General features: G+C 39.3%; 1 protein-coding gene across 9 annotated transcripts in view; it reads right to left on the bottom strand.

The window, feature by feature from the left end:
• Positions 1-1,188: 1,188 nt before the first annotated feature.
• The window catches only part of ZNF438 (zinc finger protein 438), a 47,855-nt gene continuing 35,524 nt past the window's right edge, over positions 1,189-13,519 (bottom strand). For 4 of the 9 annotated variants that reach the window (XM_050708608.1, XM_050708609.1, XM_035545194.2 and 1 more), the window contains 3 exons: positions 11,767-11,871; positions 5,239-7,105; positions 1,190-3,720 (listed from right to left, as the gene is read on the bottom strand). In XM_050708608.1, the coding sequence (XP_050564565.1) occupies positions 3,114-3,720; positions 5,239-7,105; positions 11,767-11,871 (2,579 nt within the window). In that variant the 3' untranslated portion in view covers positions 1,190-3,113. Of the gene's footprint in view, positions 3,721-5,238; positions 7,106-9,397; positions 9,574-11,766; positions 11,872-13,519 lie in introns of those variants that run through there. The other 5 variants (XM_035545197.2, XM_035545198.2, XM_035545196.2 and 2 more) reach the window with 3 other exon arrangements.

The following is a 13,519-nucleotide window of genomic DNA, read 5'->3' as shown; positions in this document are numbered from 1 at the left end:
AGGTGATTTAAGGTCTGTTTTAAATGATGAGCACAATCAAGCCTCTTTAATGGGTTTTGCCCAACTCTTTAAAATGCATACTTGCATGATGGGAATGAACTTTCCTTTGATTTGGTGTTAACTATGGGAAGGAGGGATTGTTCTCACATTTCTGTTTCGCAGAAAACAGCAAGCTCTGATTTTGAAAGTTAAGGGCTTAAACAAAGAACACAACACACTCCTAAATGTAAACACTCTGCTACATTAAATACAGTCTCAATTTCATGTGAAACACTGACTTTAAAATTAGCTATTCCTTTCCAGATATGCCTTATCTTCTCTTCCATCTAACTGGTGAGGGAAAATAAATTTCAACACCTTGTAGGCATTAAAAGATGGGTGTCCCACAAGCATAAGAACAAACAACGTTTTAAAGCAGTTCAGCATACAAAGCAATACCCTAAAGCAATGAAACAAACAAACAAAAAAAACCAAACAAACAAAAAAACCACCACAATTGTGTATTTATGAGAACAGATAGTAAGAAGGAGGTTGTAAAAATTGTAAAAATCAACAGGGACTCTCCCACTTCACCAAGCAGCCCAACCCATGACAATTTTCCTTTTGTCTTTTACTTTTCTCAACTCGTCTTGTAGTTCAACACCAGGCAAAACACCATGCCACAAGAAATGACATACAAAGCTTTTGGCTCATCAAAGCTGCCTTTACTGTTTAAAAATAAAACACATACACAAAATATCCCAACAGCTTCTGGAATCCCATTTGAAGTACCCAACATTTGTAGATCTCGTTCTCACCAACACAATTTCCACAAAAGCGAGGCCACTTGGGGCATTTTAGGAAGGATTCTTTCATCACTGCAATCCCTCTGTTACAGTTTGACCACAAGATGAAGCAAATGGAGTTTGAAACAGCATTGGTGTACTTTTCAGTTTGCCCTGATATTCTCTGATTTCTGCTGAACCACGATCAGTTCACAGAGCCGCAGGGTGGCTGAGGCTGGCAGGGAGCTCTGGGCCCAGCAGGCCCAACCCCTGCTCACGCAGGGCCACCCAGAGCAGGGAGCCCAGGGCCATGTCCAGGCGGCTCCTGAAGGTCTCCGAGGAGACTCCACCGCCTCTCTGGGCAGCCTGTGCCAGGACTCAGTCAGCCTCAACATAAAAAAGTGTTTCCTGACGTTCAGAGGGAACCTCCTGTATTTCAGCTTGTACGCATTGCCTCCTGCCCTGTCACTGGGCAGCACTGAGAGCCTGCCTCTGTCTTCTTCACACCCTCCCTCCACGTATTTATAGATGTTGATAGGATCCCTCCTGAGCCTTTTCTCTTGGCTAACCGGTTCCAGCTCCCATATGAGAGACTCTCCAGTCACTTCATCATTTTCGTGGCCCTTTGTTGGACTTTCTCCAGTACATCCACGTCTCTTGTGCTGGTAGGCCCAGCACTGGACACAGCACTCCCGGTGCGGCCTCACCAGTGCTGAACAGAAGGAAAGGATCACCTCCCTCCACCAGCCCTCAATAACCACTGACCTTCTTTGTGGCAGGGGCATGTTGCTGACTCATGATCAACCTGGTGTCCACCAGGACTCCCCCCAGGTCCTTTTCTACAGTGCCGCTTTCCAGCTGGGAGGCCCCCAGCATGTCCTGGTGCCTGGGGTTGTTCCTCCTCAGGTGCAAGACTTCACACATCTCTTTGTCGAGGTTTCTACCAGACCATCTCTCCAGCCTGTTGAGGTCCCTCTGGATGGCAGCACAGCCCTCTGGTGTATTGCCACTCCCCCCAGTTTTGTGCCATCTGCAAGCCTGCTGAGGGTAACCTCCTACACTGTCCCCATTACTGCTTCCAAAATAATTCAGATGAACATAAGGATTTAAGTAACAGCAGTTTAAACACAAATTTCAAACCAGATTTAATGGCTTCAATGAACTTTTCATAAAAAATGAGCTCCAGAACTCCATCTCCTCACAGCCTCAACTTAAATTGTCTCCTTGGGGATGTGCTGAAGTGGTCCATTAGGGGGAACACCACATCCACTAGAGGTGTGTATCCTGGTAAGGAAACTGCTACTGGCTCCTGATATTGGAAGGTGAAGGTGCTGCAGGCCAATCCTACAATACGGTAAATCTGGCAACACAAGTGAAAAAAGCTCATTAGCTGTATCATTGACTCAGAAGCAGGGGAACAATTTTCCTTTGAAGCTGAAGACTGGGCCAACTGCATAGGTACAAAAAGAGATATACCAAGAGTGTTAAAGGCAGAGCCAAAGGTGTTTGCGCTGCTGTCACAGGAGGTGCAAGGAAAATGCTTAAAGTTCAATGTGAATCATGCAACCTATTGCAGAGTGTCAAACTTCCCTGAAGTAACAAACTCAGATTATTTTTAGAACAACCTCTTTTTCTTTTTTTTTCTTTATTTTTTTTTTTTCATAAAGCAGTCAAGCTTTGAGGGTTCCATCTTCACAGGTGGTGACTAACTCTTGTCTTCAATGCAAAGGGCTACAGGCAAAAAAATACATGTAGATTTTTCACTTTAAAGTCCAGAGATCCCTGCTGTTGTAAGGACAGAATATAACTCCTAGAAGACCTGGTGGCTGAAAAGACTGAAATCAAGAAAACAAGATTAAAAGCTTTTAAATTACAGATAATAAAGCTCCTGAACGTAGGCTGCATATATGCACCTTCAAATCATCTACAGAATTGTACAGAAATACCAGTTTAGCATAAAATCTGGAAGCACAGTTGGGACTGAAATTACACTTTCAGCCTGGTTTGCCATTTCATTCAAGATCGGGATTACTTTATATAAACTGATTTATTTCTGCATAACGTACAGCGTAAGGTAATTTGAGTATCTTCTTAATTTTAACCAATAGCATTGAGTATTTACTTCTGCTAAGTTCCTCATACATGAATATTAAATACAGTATTTCATAACCAGCCTGCACGTACCCATCTGGAAAGACAGTGGATGAATACATTTTCTATTCAACAAAACAAAGGTGAGCAAAGACTGTAATTGCTAACCAAAGAAACCACCATACCAAACAAACCTCTGAAGCAGTAAATCTCACGAGTCAGTTTAGCAATACAGCATAGTAAAACTGCACTTCAATATTAACCATTATTGGAAAGTTCAATAATTCCTTGTTTCGAGACCAAACTAAAGATTGTCCATAAAATAGAAGGGTCTTCACAGTTATGATGACTCTGCCAATGATTACAAAGATCCTCTTTCCTTCCAAATAACTGTTTGCACAAAATGCAGTTATATCCAGCTTTAGACCAAATTTCAATCTTTTTGCTTGGTGTACCACAACCTACATTTTGCATCTCCTTGCCTGCTTCACTGCTTCCTGACTGAGTCACTTCACTTTTAGATAACATATCAGCATTATTCTGATGGTGAAAGTATATCTGTCTTTTCAGTTTTGGAAAAGCATAAAACTCCTCCTCACGGGCATTGCATTTTGCTAAATGTCTTCTTTCATTGCGCTGTTTCCAGAAGTGTGTTGCATGTTTGATGAGTTCCCCCTTAGCTCCTTTACTTCCTTGCAAAACCCCTTCCTTCACTCTTCCCTGGATCTCTTCTCCATGAGAGCACAATAAATGAAACTTCATTTCAGCAAAAGACTGTGCGATGAACTGGCACCGACCACATCTGATCTGTAATTTAACCTCTCCGGCATTATGGAACAGGTCTTCCAAATTGCACTTGTTTCCCCTGTTAAAAACAAAACAAAACAAAACAAAACAAAACAAAACAAACACTATTTCAGCATTAGCCATACACAAAAGAGCTGATAGCTTCTGTCCATACAAGTTCCAAGAAGAGATGACATCCACAAAACAGTCTTTTGATTAAAAACAGGCACTGTTGCTACAGTATCCAATTTATTAGGAACAGATAAAAAAAGAAATAAAATACTAATACGGTTGATTATGAAACAACTGAAGCTGAATGTTATTTGACACTGCTGAGTTTAAGAATTGCCTCTAAAATGGCAAAAAATCTCTGTAAAAATAATCTTTTATGACACTAACCTTTAAAAAAATGTTATTCACCTTTTATTAAAAGTTCCTGACTTAGTGAGGTCAATCCAAATACGCCTAGCCCTGTGCTAGAAAAGTACAAGTGAGAATTACCAGTAGCTGACTACTCACAGAAACTAACTTGCTTGTACCGATTGATCTGAAGTCATTTTAAGCCAAAACTACGGGTCCCACCTCCCACTCAAAGGTGGAAGCAATAAAACTTCAGAGCTTCTTTTCTTTTTTTTTTTTACCTAAAAGTTTGCACCACAGTTTAAAAAAGTTTAAATAGGTCATTTACAACCGGACAACCCCTCTCACTGATTCAGGACAGCTCTGCAGTGTAAAGGGAACAGACACATATAAGAGCTAGCATGTTCCTTCTTTAAGTTAAGGCAATCAAAACCAAACAAAACCAAACAACACAAAAACCTTCTCAAGAACTCTAGGAAAAGGCCCACATATTGCTGTTTATTAATACACATGTAATTACAATAAAGCGTACTTCAATCAAAGCAAAGCACAGTGGGGCAAACAAAAAAGCTAACATTTATACTGTGCCAAGAAAATTCACCTCAAATTCATAATGCAGAAATAAAATAATGCCCTATCCATCTCAATATGGTATATGCTAACTTTTTTACTTGGCAAAGTGATTGCAGAAGCAGAGGTAATCAAGGCACAAGACAGATTAGCTCACAGCACTCCAGAGAAGGAAATGGGATAATGATATTTAATAGTGTAAACAAACTACAAGCTAATACTGGAATATGAATTGCTTTTCACTTATTGCAGTTGGTTTACTTATCTTCTGGGGAAAAAAAATCACAAAATGGGTAGAATAAAAAGGTTCAAAAGACAGCGCAGATTAACAAAAAAAAATAGGAGAAATCAACTGATCAAAATAGCTCTGCTGGTGGCTTGGGTATTACTAGAAGATATGCAAAATTACTTTGGACATTACAGTGTCAGTAATAATTTTTATTCTACAAATCAGCTGAAATATATTGGATTATCTAACGCATTGACTAGATTCCACAAGAGAATATTCAAACCATTAGGAATCTCACTTGGGCAAGAAAACAAAAACAAAACCAAAAAAAAAAAAGGGATGAAAAATCAACAGTTTTCATTGTGGTGATGTTTATGAATTTCCACTGGTAATCTGAAATCCCATTTTTATTAGCATTTAATCAGTGAAAGCACTCACCTTTCTGTTGCTTCTTCTGCCTCTTTTATATTTGTGTCTCTGCTCCTCAGAGCATCTTGCAGCTGTTGCTCACTACTGGAGGGCTCGGTGCTGATAACAACCCTGTGTACTTCCCTTAGGTGACCAAAATAGACTTTTGCATGGCCGAAAACTTTAGCACAGAATTCACAACACACAAGCTTTTTGGGCTTGCCGTCGTTGTGGTGAAGTTTCATGTGCGTGCTCAGGCTTCCAGAATGAATATACGCCTTCCGGCAAATTCGGCAGCTGTAAGGCCGTTTGTTTGTGTGCGTGTTCATGTGGTCCTGAAGGTGGTGTTTGAACTGGAAGTTATGGTTACAAACGTGACATTTATGCCATGGCTTGGGTACAGCTGAATAGGCATTTCTACCTAAATCGATTGATTTAACCGATGTAGTGTCATTATGCTTGTAGCTTAAATATTTACTGGCAAGTGAACTGTTTAAAAAAATATCTCGGTCTAATCGGTCGGGAGACTTTGCCTCTACTACGGCTGCAGAGGTCAGTGGTGCGATAGCCTGCACAACCACCACTGGTTTTGGTCTAATACTACGGTATTTTTTCACTGCCTCTGCTTTTTTGTCTTCAGGTGGCTGAAGATCAGCTTTCACCCTCTCTTTTCCTTCTCGAAATTTATTAACGATGCATTTCCTTCGCTTGGTCTGAAAAGCCAATAAATCATCTGGGGCTCTTCTCTTCCTGCCTCTTCTTTTCGACGGTGTACCATTCAATTTTTTAAGGCTGTCAACATCCACTTTATTGGATGGAGAGAAAGTATTTTCTCGAATGGTTTGTTTGGGGGCTTGTGTAAATGGTACAGCTAATCGTTTATCAGATCCTTTAGAAGGAACATGAAAGGTTTTCACCGAAGCTGGTGTCTTTTCACAGTCAGATCTTATCAAAGGGCCGGATACATCCATAACAGTAGTACTCTGCTTAGATTTACAAAACACTGAATTTTTCATTCTTGAGTAAGGCAAAATAGGAAGTTTTCCTTTTGGTGTTGATGGAGTCATCTGTATCGGACTGCCAAAAACTGCTGGTGAAAGGACAGTAACAGAATTTGCAGAATTTGTGGGTTTTTCTTTTAGTTTCTCAGACATAATGAATGACTCCCTTGTGGTTTCAAGTGCCGTCTTCACAGAGTGCAGACTAAGTTTCATGGGATTACTTGAACTCGCTGGCTTGCTCAAAGAGTCTTTAACTATAGATGGTCCAGAAACGTTATCGGCAGCAGTTTTTGTTTTGTTCACCGAAGGAGATCCAGATTCCACAGAATTACTTTCACTCAGTAAGGTGGCAGCTGTAATTTCAGATGAATCATGGCCTGACAGCATCACTTGGTCTGATGAATCTGAACTAGAACGAGTTTCAGGACAGTCTTCACCTGGGGTAGTCATGGGGGAAGTCTGTGATGAGACCTGTGCTTTGGTAGGAATCTTGTTCTGTGTACCCAAAACAGAGACTTGAGCTGGTTTTTTGTCACTCAGCAGTTTATTTCTCACAGACTGGTACCTAGGGATAGGCAGCTTTAGGTTTTCAGAAAGGGCCATGTTTGATGGCTGGATCGGCTGCGTTACGGCAGGGGTAACATACGGCAAGGCCAAAAGAGAGAAAGTCCCCTCGTGACCAGCAACCTGCATGACGGCGTAGTTTTGAGCTGGCACCATCAGTGGCTTAGAACCTGCAGCTGAAATTTTTGGTGGGTTTTGTTCAGGCACAGATGACTGGAGACAAGAAACCACTCCAGATGTTAAAATTTTTGGTACCATTTTGGGAGCGATGGTCCTAAACTGACCTTTCTTCTGAAAACTTCGTATTATATCCGAAGTAGATTTGTGTTTATCTGTAATAATAAAATAATACAGACATGTAATAAAGCACATGATGTTTCATTTTGAAAAATTACTGTTGCAAAAATAAAATGGCTTACAAAGGATACTATTACATATAAACTTATTAAAAATATTAAGCACCTAAATGACCAATAAATTAACTTTAGAATTGCAGAAGTCCTGTGGACAAAACAAAAATACTCCCTGAAGCATATACATAGGAATATATGTGAAATATATAATGAATATATACATAGGAAAAAAAAATATCTTAATCTAATCTTAAATGTATCTTCCATTCTAGATTAAAAACTACATGACATTTCAGAATGTATGTGCTTATAAGCTTCTTCTGCCCTGGAAAATCTGAGCTAGCGTGGTGTCAGTATTCATTTGGAAGAACTGACTGGAAATGGACAGTATTTAAACCTTTCATGATGCAGAAACTTTCTGAGCACCTGCTCGTTCACGCCTTTTCACTGGCATCATGTTACCTTTCAAAATTTCTTAACATTTAGAATTTGTGGCTTTTATAAGATACAGACTAAAGCTTACCTGATGAAGTTGTTAAAAAATTGTCACTATAATACATTCTAGTGTGCAAAAAAGGACTTAGGATTTACCATTGCTAAAAACCCAATCACACACATTGTTCATACGTTTTTAATGCACACTAGAAAGCACACTAGAAATATTGTTGTAGTAAGTTATTTTTTTTTTTTTCTTGGAATATGCAGTTTATCTAAGTTATAAAACAGTTCTTTGCTGTTTCTACTTGTGTTGGTAAATGTCACAAATATCTGTAGTAGAGAAAAACATGAGGATAATTAAGGAAAACCAAAACAAAAGGAAAAAGGTGTAAGATTTAATCCACACTCAGCAGCAGAGATAAATGCTAACCTTTTACACACTCCATAAAAAAGGACTTGATATATAGTTAAATTGAACTGCTACCATATCATATAACAGCCCCATTACCCACTCTCAAATAAATTCAATTACCAATGCTTCCAGTTCTCAAAAACTGGGATAGGTTTTCTGAAAAAAACAAAAATAACCCAACAATCTCTCTGAAAATTCATCCACATAGACCCCAGCCATAAATGCAATTTGGGAAGGCAATAATGTATTTCAGGATTAAAAAATAAATGAGAGAAGAACCACATGTGAATAGAACATGTCAAAATAAATGCTGGAATCCCAAAATATTGCAATGAGATACTTCCATAGAGATGTATTCCTTATTGTTTTAAAGGTTTGTATTACAAATGTATTTATACATTCTTCCAGAACTGTGAATTACCACCAGCACTGGAAACTCCAGTAAGTTTATCTTAATACTGGATGTTCTTTCCAGACCTTACACAGCTCGCAACGCACGCTGTAAGTTACAGAGCTATCGCATTTCATGACCACAACTCCTGGACAGACCCACGTGCGCACACATGGTGTGCACATGGGCAGTAAAACCACCGCCTCCAGGACACGCCGGATCGCTGCACAATCCCACAAACGGCCCAGCTCCTCCACAGCAGGTCTGATGCTTCTCCAAAGTCTTTGACCTACAGCATGTTCATACTGTAACTGTGCAGAGCGCGGTGCTTTGATCCTTTTATTGCTATCCAGAGCATCAAAACCCAAGTCTATTATACATCACCTCAGTGCCCCCAATTAAGGGAAACTACCAGGCACCAACTGCACTTCATTCTGCTGGAGGCCTGTAGAGATGTTCAGAAGTTCCAGATATCCTACTGCACACATGAAATCCTGCACAAATACGAAGAGATCCCTACACGTGGGGATAAAGCCAGGCCTAGAAAGTTTGTGTAACCCAGAAAAAGCAGAGACAGTCTACTTTTATTCTCCAAAAGCCAGAAGCACGCACTGTTTTTCACTAAGAACATCTATTTTGTTAATCTTCAGTCACTAAATACATAAAAAAAAATCCTGATCTTTTTGACTGCTAAGATAGCTAATAGTACTGAGAGTTTTTCTGTACCTTCTTGTTGCTGCTTTTAAGGCAACATCTTTAAGAGCTTCTGAGAAGTATTATAATGAAATATATTAATACGAGTATTAACCAAACTGCTTTGGTTAATGTAATGTAAATGTATTAATATAAGTAGTAACCAAACTAGACCCCAAATTTCAAAGCTAGTTACAGGTCAAACTGCACGGCCTGAATGCAGAAGATGATCAAACACGTGTAGTTTTCTTTTAGGGATAGAGTCTGCTCTTATTTTCCAGATTATACTTGCCATTTACTGATATTAAAGACTCTGTCCAAACCAGCAGCTATTTACCTCGCCACTCTAATCAAGATGGAGCAGGTTCCTCTTCTTGTCTGGCTTTGGCCTCTCCCTTTATATTTCAAAATTTCATTCACTGATCTTCATAAACTTTTCAGCAAAGCCAGGACTTCAGCAGCAAACTCCACGTGCTCAGCAAATAATGGAGAATCGCTGTGGATGTGCCACCTCTACAAAGGTGCAGAAATGGCAGCTGCAGCACCATGAACTTTTAATTTGTGGTTAGAAGGAAATATTCATAGTAATAATGCATTACACTGGGTTTGAAAATAAGTATACGCTTCTCAAATACATTGACTTGCCTACTGCAAATTCAGGCAGTAAAATCACTTTTATTTAAAGATATGCATTATTTCCTCAGTAGTCCACAAGAAAGTACACTCGGGAAAATCAACCACAAAACGTTGTTTTAAACAAGGTCCATTTAGATCAACATTCTTCTTCCACAGTTAATATAGTGCTGAGCATTGATATAACTATTTCAAAAGGGATTTTTATACAAACGCTCCTTTTCCGACTGGTGTAATTTTATCATAAATACTTTTTCCAGGCAGGCCATGTTTGGTATCAGCCCTGACTACTTTTTTTTTTTTACTTTTTTTTTTTTCCAAGTTTACATTAGACCGTTTAGTGCAGAAATATTCACTGCAGTGCCTCTGGTATGCAAAGGATACTCAGCTCTGTATTTCCCTCACATCCCACACAGCTGCTGTAGTTAAACAGCTTAGCCAGTGCCTAAATATAGAGATGGGCTAGATGCAGGCTAGCTGTCTGATGATCTTTCAGGCTGCTAAGACTTTGCATGTAGAAAGCTAATTGGAAGACCTGGTAGAAGATTATTTAGCACCTTGGATGAGGAAAAAGGACCCAGCCGATTCACAGCCTGGAGGTCCTACTGAATGCACCAAGCGTGGAAGTGTCACCAGTGACCTAAATTGTTTTTTCTCCCATTTATACTTGGCTAGAAGATTCAACAATACCCCTCAGAAACAGATCACTACAATCATTCATATCTTTGCCACTCTGACACTGAAGATCTTGAAAGACTGGGACATGCTCTGGCTGCCACTGTTCCAGAAGACCACCTGGACACTTAACACACATCTTTCCGTGTTATTCCACCTCTGTTCCACACCACCTTCCAAATTACGTCCATCAGTTCAAAGCGCTCTTTTTTGACAAGGACTTGGCAGTTGTGGCCTGAGGAAGAACCTCCATTCCTATGCAGACGTGAAGTCTTGCAAATAAGAGGGAGAACTGGCAGCTAAGCGAGGCCCTGCATTGGCATTCTTGAGGATGAACCTTGCTTTTAGACCACATTACTTCTACAGGCACATCACCGAAGGCAGCGATTTTTATACTTTCTCCAAAACAATTTCATTAAGAATAAAGGAAATGAATGAACACATTAGATTTGTTATCTGAATGATGTGAAGCTCACTTTAACTGATGTGTTTTCAGTCTTTCAAACAGGCATGCACTTGGAGCAGTAGGTAGACACTTTTAAATAATTAAGTACGAGGTTAAATCAAATGCAATTCAATCCATTTGCTTTAAAAGTCTCTGCTGAAAGATTAATAGTTACCACACTCATACATGTGAATATCAAATCACTCTGATACTTGCAGGATGTCATAAGCTTTCCCCACTTTTAAATTATCTTAAAATTGTACAGGACTGGCCAATGATACACCAATAAAATTCAATGATGCATCAAAGTCTCTGATAGAGCCATGCTGGGAAGGATTCTCTGGAGGAAGGAAAGCCTTCCACAGGGCTGCTGCTCATTCATGGTTCCCTTTCCAAGTCATTCAGGTCTACTTTAGTCCAGCCTAGTTTGCTTCTTTTTCCATTTCCTTTCGTTCTCTCTATACGTACTGCATGCAACATTGTTGAACTCAGACACTGCAGAAAGCATCAGAAGAAATCCTATTTCCCCCCGAGTCTCATCTACTTCAAACATTAAAAAAGTATCAGAATTCCAGAATTTAGAATTAACATCAACACAGAGCATTCCACTGTGTGTTGAATGTTAACTGCTTTTAAAAACCTCTGTAAGCCCACCTCACTTGCTCAGGTGTGTGCTTCATTTGTGTATGAGTGGACAAGTGGCAGAATACACCACAGGAGAAGGATCACCCTGATTTGAAGGGAAAAGCAGAATACAGACCAAAAAGATTTGTGACATTTCAATCTGCGTTTATGTTGCTGAGGCTTTTGCAAACTTCAAAAGGAAGAATATCTGTTCTTCTGGAAAGAAAAAATGTGTAACAACTTTCTAACACAGTAACGCAATACGAGATTTATTTCTGTCAATGCTAGTTAATCACTCATTTTGCCAGATCTCCATACACACTAAATACCTGTGGATACTGTCTTTCCAGCACAAGTTTCTTGTTTTGGCTGACCCAGCATACTTTGTTGGACACAATGTTTCTCTGCAGGATTAGCATGCAAAAAAACACCACCTGCAAAAGTGCTTCAGTCAGTTATAAATAGATGCCAGCAAGAAAGAAAGAAAAAAAAAAAAGACAATATAAAACATCAACTTTCAGTTAATGCATTAAGAAAACTACTGCTTCTTGCTCTTTGCCATTTTTCTATCCTCAAAAAAATGTTTTAAAATCTAATATAATACACGCTGAATACAAGGCAATAGTTTAATAAAGGAGTAAAGATGTTTGATGTGGTAAATAGATGGGATGCTTTAGTTTGAGTGTCATGGCAAATAGTCAACAGTACCAAAACAAAAAGCTCAGAAAAATGAAGTTTCTGTAACTTTACTGAGATTTTTAAACATAAAGGGCTAATATAACATAAATCCTATGCTGACTGACACTTTCCATAACCTCACACAAATCAGAAGTACTGCAGTCACTCTAGAAAACAGATTTTGGCCTTCATAGAGTCATAGAATCATTAAGGTTGGAAAAGACCTTCAGTGGTCATCTTTGATCATCTGGTCCAACCATCACCCTACACACCTGTAAGATGGGAGGTTGGTAGGAAAGCCCACAAGTCAGAAGTGTCCAACACAAAATATTCTGTAAGAATCAATATTCGGTTGTTTCTCTTTGCCAAATATTGACCATTTGGGTAGAAAGTTCCATCATGTGTTTTTGCCGCAGATACTTTATTAAAATTCACTTTAACAGAAAACATCAGCCATCCCCAGGTATGACAACATTTTAAAAAAAATCTAGTAATATTGTACTAGAGAAAGACCTTACATTTGACACAGCAATGTCTCATCTTTCTGAAAAGCTGCCCAAATTCAGCTCAAGTTGTTAAGCTCCTGGCGTAGGTTCAACAGATACTCCAAGCACCTAACTTCTCCGATCACTGCCTTCTATTGAACGCAGTCCTGCTTCAGGCTGACGAGGGTTTTTCCTAGAACTATAGCTTTGGGTCCAAACCCCCAAGCTGGAAACAAAGAAATGGCCTCTCTCTCATTAGCTTTTAATTGCTGGGCTTACACAGTGTGGAAGAAACTAGAATCTAGAGAGGGGCAGCAGGAAAAGGAGAAGAAACCTAGAAATAAGATTTGGAAGGCATCTAGGGCAAGGAATCAGGCTGTGATAGGGAGGTTTCTTCCAACCTAGATGATTCCATGATAAATGGGTAAGGAACATTACTGTTACACGCGATTTGGAGAGGAGAAGAATTTAAACCACAGGGATAATCTTGTATCTTCTATTTCTCATCTTTTAGTGCTTGATTTTTAATGAGTCATATAATTATGTCTACATAGGAGGCCTTTTATGCAATTTAAAATAAATTAGAAAAATAAACAACCTAAGTGTTCTAACGCAAGATTGGAAAACCTCGGTACATCATTTGCACAAAGACTAAGACACAGAATGTACAAATACATCCAGAAAACGTGTCCTGGCATACCATAGGAGGAGCAGGACGAAAAGAGCTTGTTATAATTCTAAAAGGGGAAATGAGACCTCTTAAGGCTATATACAATCATTTTTGATTTTGGCCTCAATATAGTTTGCTAGTTGTGCACTACGCATTTTGCCATTTAGAAAGGCCTTCTTTGCTTTAAACTCTGTAGAGTTTATTATTTTCCAAGATTAAGATTACAGTGGGACACTGCCTGGATTCCTT

Source organism: Cygnus atratus, chromosome 2, assembly GCF_013377495.2.
Source record: "Cygnus atratus isolate AKBS03 ecotype Queensland, Australia chromosome 2, CAtr_DNAZoo_HiC_assembly, whole genome shotgun sequence".
In the NCBI taxonomy this organism is placed as follows: domain Eukaryota; kingdom Metazoa; phylum Chordata; class Aves; order Anseriformes; family Anatidae; genus Cygnus; species Cygnus atratus.
The sequence above is the reverse complement of the archived record's forward strand: the minus strand, read 5'-3'. Positions and strand labels throughout refer to the sequence as shown.